General features: G+C 40.9%; 1 protein-coding gene across 1 annotated transcript; it reads right to left on the reverse strand.

The window, feature by feature from the left end:
* Nucleotides 1–44: 44 nt before the first annotated feature.
* LOC115795834 (tripartite motif-containing protein 16-like protein) lies at nt 45–1,718 on the reverse strand. The gene has a single exon (XM_030751947.1). The coding sequence runs from the start codon at nt 1,711–1,713 to the stop codon at nt 220–222; it is 1,494 nt and encodes a 497-aa protein (XP_030607807.1). The 5' UTR covers nt 1,714–1,718; the 3' UTR covers nt 45–219.
* Between the last annotated feature and the right edge of the window lie 10,737 nt (nt 1,719–12,455).

A 12,455-nucleotide genomic window follows, 5' to 3' on the forward strand; every position in this document is an offset into this window, starting at 1 on the left:
TCATCATGAGCAGTGATAGCCTCCATGGCTAAACAGACACAGGAAAACAGAAAAACTCCAATACATCAAGAGAACAACTAGAAGATGTCAAGGTACCACCCATAATGTTTGACTGACAGCTGATCTCTGTGCAGTGCAGAAATGCCACAACAATGATGGAGAGAAAATAACATGAACTAAAATACAGATTTAAACCCACAACAATATGAAAGACTTCTTCTATTTCAGCTTAATGAACTCAGCAGAGTTTCCATAATCATGATAAAGCATCAATCCAGCATAGAGCGGCTGAGTGAATGTGGTCTGGACTCTGTGGAGGAGAGTCATGGTTTCAGAGATGCTGTAGAAGGACAGAATACCTGCTCTGTGATCCAGGTACACTCCTACTCTGGAAACACGTGTTTTGATGTTGTCATACCAAAATATAAAACTGTCTGATACACAGTTTAATGCCCAAGATCTGTCATTACGTCCAAATCCACATTCACTGTCCCACCCTGCTCTGCTGATATTCTTGTATGCGACTGCTACATAAACTCGTTTCCCTCTCCACTCCACCTCCCAGTAACAACGTCCAGTCAGACTCTCTCTGCTCAGGACCTGAAACCAATAAGTAAATCTGTCTGGATGATCAGAATAAGACTGTTGACGTTTCACAAATGTTACTTTTCTATTCCCCTCTGATAATAACAGCTGTTTGTGTGCTGTGTTTGGATCCAATGTGATTTCCTGTGAATATTTTAAGAATCCAGCTCTGGTCTTTGGCTCTGGTGGATCTGACAGTAAAACATCCACTTCAGTGACTGTCAGTGAGATGTTTGTCCGTTCCTCTCTCAGGATGTCCTGTAGTTTCTCTCTGAGCTCTGACACAGCTGCTGTCACATCCTCAAAGTATCTCAGAGGACGGATATTGATGCTGGATGAGTGTGTAGACTCACTGAGTGCTGACAGTGAGGGGTAGTTGTGTAGAAACTGGATGTGATCCTCTGTGTGTGAGAGCTGCTTCAGCTCAGCGTCTTTCCTCTTCAGCTCAGTGATCTCCTGCTCCAGCTTCTCCTGAAGCTCTTTGACTCGACTCACTTCAGTTTCCTGCTGGGATCTGATCTGCTGCTTCACATCAGAGCTTCTTTTCTGGATCACACGGATCAGCTCAGTGAAGATCTTCTCACTGTGCTCCACTGTTTTATGAGCAGACTGATTGATGGCCTCCACCTCCTGTTGAAGCAGCTTCACATCTTTCTCTTTGTCCTGGATTCTCTGCTGGATGTTTATTCGACTCACCTCGAGCTCTCTCTGCCTCTCAGTCCTTTCTGCTGCAGCTGAGACTGTGTTGTGGCCTTTATGTTCATCCACAGAGCAGAGATAACAGGACTTCACTGTCTTCATTTTTCTCTCAGTGCAGACATCGCAGGCCTCATCTTCAGGTCCAGCATAGCAATGATCAGCAGGAGCAGCTTGGAGTCCAGTCTTCTTGAACTTCTCCACTAAATCTGCTAACATGGTGTTTTCCACCAGGACAGACCTCGGTGTGAAGGTCTGTCTGCACTGAGGGCAGCTGCAGATTTTCTTCTCCTCCTCTTCATCCCAGAAGCCTTTAATACAGTTCATGCAGTAGCTGTGTCCACAGGGAATAGTCACCGGATCCTTCAGTAGATCCAAACAGATCAAACAAGAGAAGGTTTCTCGGTCCAGCTGAACTCCTTTCTGTGCCATTTCTCCTCTCAGTGTCAGTGACTGTGTGAGTTTCACTTCCTTATAACTGAAACTAGTCTGAGCTCTGATCTAAACAACGTGAGTATAGGCAGTGAATAGGGCCTGTCAGGTCTTACACGTGACCACATGCTGGTTACACCCATCTTAAAAGTGTAGATCTGAAGGGGCGGGAACAAGGAGACAGGTGGACAGAGAGGAGGTGCTGAGTTAGAGAGCAGGAAGCAGAGGGAGGGTTTAGCAAAGAACAGTTTCTTTGCCAAAGCAATAACCACCCCTGACTCACACTCACTCAGTCTAACTGCGCACTACCCACATCTCTGTGCAATACTATATTATTCTTCCTGAACAATATGTATCCCCTATAATGCGCAATATTCAATAATCATTCATTACAGTGTAATACTCAGCCATCATCATGTTTATATGTATATACTCTAGTTTATTTTTTATAATTCTCATTTTTATACATTCTATTTTATTTTATATTTCTAGAAAGTGTGACTTTCTACAGCATGGCATTGAACTGTTCTCCACTGCTCTCTGACGGGGACGGTCGCATTCTATCTCTCTCCTGCCTTCCTGCCCTCCCCATCTCTCCTGCTTGCTGCTTGCTGTAAGAGCGTCTCTCACACACTGTCCGAATAAGAATAAGATTAGAAGCAACATGGATGAGGCAAACTGGGCCCTGAACACCACTGATCTAATTTTCTCCACTATGAGATCGGGGAAAGGGGAGCCTGCGTGTCCGAGTGGAACAGACCCCGTTGGATACGTCATCGTTTCTTGGGGCTCGTGGAGACCTGTGTGCCTCTCTGCTCTGGAGGTCGAGGATGTGGAAGACATATACATATTTGGTATTTTGTAGTGGTATCTCTTCTGTTTGGGCTCCGAGGATACCTGATTTACCGGGAAATTGAGAAAACCTGGGCAGCAGTTTGACATCTGCCGAGGCTGCAGGTGGATGGGCTGTGCAGAGCCGTACAGACCCAGACTCAAAGCCTGGTGGACCTGAGGCGGAAGCTGGACGCGTAGTCCAGCTGAGAACGTGCTCGCAGGCGAGAGGGGTTAGATCTGGAGATAAGGTTCTGTTCTGCACAGTGAGGATGGTAACTAATGAATCTGGAATATTGGATTTACTGAATGGGTTCCCCAGTGAGACTGAAGGCTGTTGGAACAAAAAAAAAACAAGCAGCCTGTTCCAAAACAACATCTGCATTATCAGGAATTCGGCTCCCTAGCCGGCCTTGGGCTGGTAATCATATCTCTCCGGGACAATGTGTGATGGTCGCTCTTCCCCTCAGCCCTCTCTGTGATTTGTGAAGCTGGATCTGGTGTACCACGGCCGCTGATGAACTTCCATCACTATCAGCGAACTGTTTTGGCTAGGAGCTGGCATCTGGCTCCACAATGCCCCCACCCTCTTGTCTCTGTCTGCATCCCCTCCTGCCCCTCCCTCACCCACCATATTGCTATCCTGGCTTTAAATGTGCAAATATGCTTTGCTAAGGTGGTTTTTTTTGGACTCTGGTATGGTGCTCATTTTGAGCACCGTACCAGATGACTTTTTTTTAACCTAACTACCCCATGATGTGTGTTTGTTTTCCTTTTCCGGGGACTGATTGTAGCGGCGGTGCCAGTGAAAACGGCAGCGGCTGCGGACACCCATCTCCCCTATGTTAGTCTTGTCTGTTCTTCTCTGGATGGTTGTTCCGAACGTAATTTCATTATATTATGATGGAATGTTGTTATATAATAATTTGTTGTATAATGATTAATTTAGTTGTATGTATAATGATAATAAAGTTCTATTCTATTCTATTCTATTCTATTCTATTCTACTCTAACAAGAGTGACCCTCCAATCTCATTGTACATTCTGCATGATGAAAAAAAAGGCATTCTTGTCTACATTTAGCACATTATCGGGGTATGCTATGGCAACAATTTGATTACTGTGAAATATTTATAACACTGACTTCTTCACTGTTTCATTCATATAAAATACACCTATAAACTATAAATGTCAATTTGTCAATGTCAGTTTTATTTCTATAGCACATTTAAAAGCAACAGAGTTGAGCAAAATGCTTCACAAGTTGACTGCAAAATAAGCAAGATAGAATCTATAAGACAATAAAATAAATAGAGCAAAAGATAAGACATAAGGTCAGAAGCAATAATATCTATAATTCCCAAGGAAGGCAAAGACCCCACAAATTGTTCATCCTACAGACCAATAAGTTTGCTTAACTGTGATTTAAAAATTCTGACTACAATATTGGCAAATCGAATTCAAAAATGTATCCACACAATAATTAAACCGGACCAAACAGGATTTATAACGGGACGTCTAGGGATAAATAATATTAGGAGAACCTTAAATGTGATCTCTGTGGCAAAACAAAAACAGGATCCTTCAATGCTTCTCAGCCTTGATGCTGAAAAAGCATTTGATAGGGTTGACTGGCAGTACCTGAGACACACACTAGAAAAAATGGGATTTCATAGAGATTTTATTAATTGGATTACTGTGTTATATTCTGGACCCACATCCAAAGTACGGGTGAATGGATATTCCTCAAAGAATTTTAGTTTAAAAAGAGGGACTAGGCAGGGATGTCCTCTTTCGCCTCTACTATTTGCAATTAGTATCGAGCCCCTGGCGGAAAGCATACGGACAGACTCTAGAATTCATGGAGTAACAGCAGGAGGAGTCACTCATAAAATTTCATTATACGCGGATGACATTATTTTGTATATTTCTAACCCTCTGAGTTCGATCCCCAGGCTCATGACTGGTTTAAGAGATATTGGAGAAATCTCAGGCTACAAGATCAATGAAACCAAGTCAGAGGCTATGATGCTGGTGGGCAAATGGCCAAAAAGTTTAGATAAAGAGGCCACTTTTAATTGGCCCAAAAGGGGGTTTAAATACTTGGGTGTGATGATTACACCACAAACCTCGCAACTATTTAATGGAAATTATGGTAGACTAATCACACAAATAAAGTCGGACCTAACCAGATGGGAGATTCTTCCTCTGTCCTTATTGGGCAGAATAGAAACAGTGAGAATGAATTTACTCCCACGATTAATGTATCTATTTCAGGCACTCCCTATTTGGATACCTGCCTCTGCTTTTAAAACTTTAGATAAAATGATTAATAACTTTATTTGGCAGAGGAGGAAGCCAAGGATTAGGCAGAAACTACTATTCAGCCCAAGAGAAAGAGGTGGTCTCGGTTTGCCTAATTTGAAGTTGTATTACTGGGCAGCACAACTTCGTGTCGTGGTCGAATGGCTTGTACAAGATGAGGAGACGAACTGGATTGGCCTGGAGAATAATGCGTGCCAGTTGGTACCTCTTGAAGGGATCCCATTTATGGAGGGAAAGAAATGGAAAGATTTAAAAGTTGAAAATGAGTGGATTATCTGTACGCACAGGGTTTGGTCCTTGGTGAGGAAAAAAATAGGAGCACCTTTAACAATATCACGCATAGTGAAAATAGCCAAGATTATTGACTTTTTTCCAAACAAACTGGATACAGGATACCAGAGATGGGCACAGCAGGGATTAATAAGAATCAACCAGTTATTCAATGGAGAAACCCTTAAGTCATTTAAGCAGCTACAAGACAAATATGGATTATGCTCTAAAGATTTTTATAGATATTTACAATTAAGAAACTTTCTCTTATCACACAAGGAATGGCCTACTTTGAAACAAAATATAATACCCCTGGAAAAGTTTATGGTAAAATGCGTAGAGGAAAATAGCAAGAGGAAGATTGTGTCTAATATATATAGACACTTACAGATGCATTTCTCTGACAATTCCTTAGATATAAAACAAAAGTGGGAACTGGAAATGAACATTGTTATTGAAGACGAAGAGTGGGAGAGGGTTTGTGAAAATGGTCATAAGATCACCCATAGCCCAGGGTGGAAGGAATTTGATTGGAAATTGAAAATGAGATTCTTTAAATCGCCCTTTAGTATCTCAAAATACGACAGGAATGCTACAAATTTGTGTTGGAGGAATTGTAACCAGATAGGGGATCACACTCATATTTTCTGGGACTGCCCAGCATTGACCTCATTCTGGCAGGGAGTGCAGACAGAAGTTCAAAAAATTTTTAAGTTCACACTACCGCTGAACCCACTGCATTACATATTGGGCTTGACCCCAGGAGGAAATATTGGGAAAAAGGAAGTTCAGTTACTACAGATTCTTCTACTGGTTGCAAGGAAAATGATAACTCTGTCCTGGTTCACGCCTTTGCCCCCCACCCTTCAACAATGGCAAGAAAGACTGAAAGGGGTGTATACAATGGAAAAGATAACGGCAACACTTCAAGTAAAAATGGACGTCTTTCTAAGAGTATGGACCCCAGCCATCTCCCACTTTGGATGGTCTCACAGATGAAGATGTAGGTTCTAAGAAGTTGTGTCAGTCCCTTTTGTGGGTTTTGTTCTTCCTCTTCTCTATGGAAGACGCCGGGTGGGTTCACCCACCCCTCATGTGAGTCCACAAGGACCATTTTGATCGATTTCAGTTGCTGAAATGCATGTTAATTGTTTGCTGAGACACTAACCCCCCCCCCCCCTTTTTTTTTTTTTTTCCCTCCTTTTTTTTTTCCCTCCTTTTTTTTTTTTTTTGTGTGTTTGTTTTCTTTTTTCTGTTGTATTATGTGTATGCAGGTAAATATGTACAGATGCACATATGTTGGGTTCATAATAACACATACTCTTAAATAAAGAATGTTCAAAAAAAAAAAAGATAAGACATAAAAAGAAACAAACATAATACAATACAATAAATATGACCAATGACAAGCTAAAAACAAGAAACACCACAACTTAAAACCTGATGGGACTCAAACTGAACTTGAATTAAAAGCCAAGGTAAAAAGGTGAGTTTTTAGAGAGGATTTAAATGACTGAACAGACCCTGCAGTACAAATATGCAATGGCAGATTATTCCAGATTCTAGGAGTCTAGATTATTCCAGGTCTAGTGGATTATTCCAGAGTCTAGGGGTCTAGCGGCTGCGAGTGCCTCTCAGTCACTGAGATCCCCTCTATGTTTAAAACAAGACCTTGACTGCAGTAAGAGCATCTGGCTAGCTGATTGCAGTGCTCTTTTAGGGTTATATAGATTGAGCAGCTTAGCTAGGTAGCTGGGTGCCATTCCATTTAAAACTTTAAAATTAAGTAAAAGAATCTTAAAATCAATATGAAATTGGACAAGGAGCCAGTGTAAACCTGCTAAAACTGGAGTGATGTGATCATGCTTTCCGGTACCTGTTAAATGTGTGCAGCAGCACTTTGGACTAACTGCAAATAATGAAGAGATGATTGTTCAAGACCTGAATACAGAGAATTACAGTAGTCCAATCTACAGGTGATGAAAGCATGAATAAGTTTTTCAAGGTCCTTTGGAGAAAGGTAGGATTAGCTGATATTAACTGATAAAAACTGGTCTTTACAACTGTGTTTACTTGCTTCTCAAGTTTAAAGGAACTATCAAAAAACACTCCAAGATTTCTACTGCTTGAAGAACAGTAAGACGCAAGATGGCCAAGGATATTAGTTAGCTTATCCACAGGGATACGACTTCCAAACACAATAGTTTCTGTCTTGTTTTCATTTAAAGTAAAAAAATTCTGTGTTAGCCAGTCTCTGGCATCATGAAGACAGTTAAACAGAGGCCACAGTGAGACAGAAGCATCCACTTTAATACGTAAATAAATTTGGATGTCATCAGCATAACAATGAAAAGGAATATTATACTTTCTAAAAATCCATCCCAAAGGCAGCATATAAAATGAAACCAAGACTGGACCTAAAATGGACCCCTGAAGTACACCACAACAAATAGGTGCTGGGGAAGAGGAGTGTTCCCCCAGGGCTACAGAAAAAGTCCTCTCACTCAAATAAGACTTGTGCCTGTAAGACCCACAACATGTTCAAGTCTAGAAAAGAGAATGCTGTGATCAACTGTGTCAAGTCTAAAAGAACCAAGACAGCAGAGCAACCCGAGTCAACAGTTAAAAGAAGATCATTAAAAACTCTTAAAAGTGCTGTCTCAGTGCTGTGAGTGGGATCTAAAACCAGACTGAAACTCTTCACAGACACCATTCATAGTTAAAAAGGCTTGAAGTTGATTAAGAACAACCTTTTCCAATATTTTGGACATAAAATGTATTTTAGAAATTGGCCTGTAATAAGAAAGAACATTTGTCTCCAGATTTTTCTTTTTAATAATGGGCTGCACAACAGCATGTTTGAATGCAGCTGGTACACAACCTGATAACAGTGAGGCATTTAATATAAGCAAAATACTAGGCCCAGTGATGTGAAGAGTTTCTTTGAGCAAACAAGATGGGAGGATATCTTGAGGGGAATTAGAAGGTCTTGAATGCGAGACCACTTCTTTTAAAATGGAAAGAAACACTGTCTCAAACTGTTAAAAAACAGCTGAGCATTTAGAAGGTGAATCTTGATCTAAAACAGGCTGTGAGTGTGAAGACCTTAAAGAGGAGATTTTATAAAATGACTGATAGTGTGTCCACGTTGTCCTCATCATAAGTCCTGTTCTGTTTTTAACTCTGTGCTGAAGGAAATGTTTCTATAATGTTAAACAATACAGCTTCAAATTAAATAACTAATTATAAATCTCTAGATAACATTTCATAGTGTAATCTTCACATGCTTTATCCAAAGCACACTCTGCGAATTTCACCAGTTTGCTGTTCTATCATTGAATTTAGCAAGCAGATACGCACAGCACACTCTGGTAATCTTATTTTAGAGCAGCGTAACACAGACTAGAGGGATCCACACTCCCTAGCGGCATCAGGTCACATGGTCCAATCAGATTCAGGTGCCTTCCATGACCTGCACGGCTAAAAAAAAATTTCTGGCTAGAACCCTGAATTAGGTATTAAGTGACCTATGGCTAAGTAGGAAAGCTCTAGCACTGTTTAGCTTTTACTCCACTGGATCTTTGAACATCACTTTTAATGCTTTATTATGATTTATTATCGTGATGTGTCCTCTGCTTTCTGGCCAAGCTGTGCTCCTCCACACACAGACACAGGGTAATGTCAGAGACTGTGCAGGTACAGTGACATGAAAATTATTTATTTCACAGATGAATACCCAAAGTTGGGATTTTTCAGGGTCCACTCTTGTCTGTTCATTGAGATATGTGAAGAGATCTGATATGACATCTTTGGTGGATTATAAATTAGATAATCACCAGATAATTCACTGATCAGCATCCGGAGTTGGATCCGGTGCACATCCCTCATGATTTTTCTGTATCTGTGACAAATACAGAAGTATCACTACCACAGATAATAATGTATTTTAGGCTTTAATTTCAGTGCTGATTGTCAGCACCTGGGGTACCATAAGATCAAAATGAAAGTCACTATCAGAATAAGGTGTTTGGCATTGGCAGAGAAGATTTGGCAAGTTTTTATGGGCACAACCCACATACTCAGCTCTGCTGCTCCACTCATAAATGTATTTTCCTTGCAAAAGTAGCACCATTTAAGGGGAAATAAACAGGCTTTCCAACACTGTAAGATTTATTGCCAAGAAGCATTGTTAAAACAAAGATAATTGACCAAACACAAATTTCCTTACTTTTTTCTTCAGAGACCTCTAAAAGGTCTCTGAAGAAGGCAGAACAACCACTCATAATGCTTTCATAGCTTAGAGATTACACTTAAGAAAAATAAATTTAGTCTGAAGACGTTTTATAAAAATTTTTATTTAAACTTTAAAAATGCATAACCCTTGAGTGCATACTGAAGTTTAAATCTACATCACAACACATGAAGTGAAGTACATAATAACTTGATATTATTGGTCTTATGTGTGTCATTTTCCAGCTTTTAACTCTGTGTATTAAAACCTCTACTGAATGATGGAGGAATCAAATATAGGCTATTAAAAAACAAGTCACAAAAAAGAATTCATGCTTGGTTTTCTATAACAAAGCTGTATAACAAAACTAGTAAGATCTTCAATCCACAACTAAGGTTTATCACCTCTACAACTTAAAAGAATAAAGAAAATATAAATTCAGATAAATGTAAAATTACCCTTCTGAGAATTGCAACCTTATTGTGGTGGAGGGGTTTGGGTGTCCCAGTTAGGGATGGGAATTGAGAACCGGTTCTTGTAGAGAACGGGTTCCCAGTAATTCAATTCCTTGGAATCGTTAGTCTGCTTGCTTAACGATTTCCGCTTATCGATTCCATTGACGTGAGGACACATTTACGTGATTACATTACACATGCGCCTTATTTGGTTTGGAATATATCCAACAGCGTCAAGACAGAAGCCTCAAGATAAAAAGCATCACAAAATTACCTTCACAGTGTTTCAGCAACAGCAGCAACTGTTTTACGTGCAGTCTCTGCACGCGCAGCAAGCGCAAAAAGGTGGAGCCTTGGATGGAGCGAAAGGAAACGTTTTTCTAGTGTCCAAAGCAGCAGCGCTTTTCCCTGTAACCGCCGTTAAAACCTTTACTTTGAAACAGCTGGAGGTCCTTCATCAACCACCTGATCAGTAAGTGCCAACGTGAAGAAAATAGAACTTTGTAGCTGCTCCATCCACCGCTATTTGTTTCACACAGCAAAAACAAACAAAAAACTGCAGTATGGAAGTTAAAATATGCATATGGATTGCTAATACCAAAAAGTATTTCTAATCAGCTCACTCGATTAATCAATGGAATAATCGATATTGGCAACCCTATTTTGCTGTACTGCTTTCACTGTACTGTATGAGTAATCTCCATCTCCTGTAACATTTAGTTGGTGAGGACTGCCAGAGTCTGGCTGGCTCAGAGGCTGGTTCTCGCACACGCTGCAGTTGTATTTTATGTTAAAATGTTAAAATATTAATATATTAATTTTGAAAGAGGAATTCTTATTTTTATACCAGTTTTAATTTTGTTCTACTTTATATTAAAAAAAAGTTAATGCAAACCAACCCACTGGTGGTATATTTTATTCGCTAACCCAATGAGAATCGATAAGGAATCGAATCCATAAGTGATATCAATAATGGAAATGGAATCGCTAAATTCTTATCAATTCCCATCCCTAGTCCCAGTGATCCCAGAGGCTATGATGTCAGGGGGTTTTGTCCCTGGTAGGGTCTCCCAAGGTAAACTGGTTCTGGGTTAGGGGGCAGACAAAGAGCAATTTAGGTGTCCCCCTATGAAGCAAGAAAGTACAAGGGATCAGCTCACCCTGCCTAGGACAATGGTTACTGGGGTCCTACCCTGGAACCAGGCCTGGGGAGGAGGCTTGAGGAAGAGCACCTTAACACATGGGGCCCAGTCGAGCACAGCCTAAAAAGGCAATGTGAGCCCGCCCTCTTCAGGGGTAACCACCTGCAAGAGGTAATGTAGAGATTGGGTGCAATGTATAAGGGGGGCAGTCAACGGCGGAAGCTCTCATGGTTGGATTACTGGCAACTCAAACTAGCCCTTGGGACATGGAACATCACATTCCTGTGGGGAAAGAGTATGAGCTAGTGTGTGAGATTGAGCAATACAGCTGGCTGTAGTCCATTTCACCTCAATGTACGGCATGGGCTCTGGAGCCAGTCTCCTCTCTCACTACTTTTTCACCGCCAAGGTGCTGGTGCTCGTGCCAGTGCTGGTATCAGTTTCAATAAACTGGCGAAATGCTTAAGAACGGGCCTGCGTTTCCATCGTGCTTCGTGAACTGATCCTTTACGTATGAGTGTGGGCGGGTCCTCGTCTGGACACGGAAGCCAAAGGGCACAAACGTGGGAGAACACGCTCCCCTTTCTTGTGCTGCAAACACATTTTATGGTCCAAACAAAATTACTGCAGCATCTGTTTGCAGCACAGAGGTAAACACAGATAGCGATTACAAGCAAGACAACATGTACACATTTTGTATCCTTTTATCTGTGATAAGAACTGAAAGCAGCAGGTTCAGCCTTAGAGCACAACCTAATTCACAGCTGTGAAAATTGCATCACTTTTCTCATGTAATACACACCATGCAGTGAGACAGCGGTAGAAAACTTTATGTTGGAGATATACCTCTTGGCTGAAATAGGAATCCCTTGTTTTCCCCCTGGATGAGCAGGAGCAGGTAGCTGGGAAGAGGAAGGTCTGGATTTCAGTGCTTAGATTGCAGGTGCCATGATTCTGCCCCAGACAAGAGGCAGAAAATGGATGAAGGGATGTAAAATCAAGGTTTTCCTTACAGCACAACAAAACGCTAGTTATTTACTATTCTAGACAGCTATTATTCCATATGGACCTGACTATGGAATCAGCTTTTCTTTCAGGTTTTGCAGTGGTTTGGTTTATCACAAATGTGAGCTCTACTATCAACAAACAACTCCATCCAACAACTCTCAAACACTGAAACTTAACCAATATGGATTTTCATATGCCTTCTCAACTGTATCCTATAAGTGAATCTTTTCCCACAGGTGCTACAGAAATATGGCTTTTCACCGGTGTGAGTTCTCATGTGGGTTTTCAAGTTTGTCCTATCACTGTATCTTTTCCCACAGATGCTACATGAATATGGCTTCTCACCTGTATGAATTCTCATGTGAGTTTTCAAGTTTGTCCTATCGCTGTATCTTTTCCCACATGTGCTACATGAATATGGCTTCTCACCTGTGTGAACTCTCATGTGAGATTTCAAGTTCATCATGTCACTGAATCTTT

Source organism: Archocentrus centrarchus, chromosome 17 (genome assembly GCF_007364275.1).
Source record: "Archocentrus centrarchus isolate MPI-CPG fArcCen1 chromosome 17, fArcCen1, whole genome shotgun sequence".
In the NCBI taxonomy this organism is placed as follows: domain Eukaryota; kingdom Metazoa; phylum Chordata; class Actinopteri; order Cichliformes; family Cichlidae; genus Archocentrus; species Archocentrus centrarchus.

Bases quoted from the DNA above. Each gene is read 5' to 3' on its own strand.
- LOC115795834 (XM_030751947.1), bottom strand. From the start codon at position 1,713: ATGGCACAGAAAGGAGTTCAGCTGGACCGAGAAACCTTCTCTTGTTTG.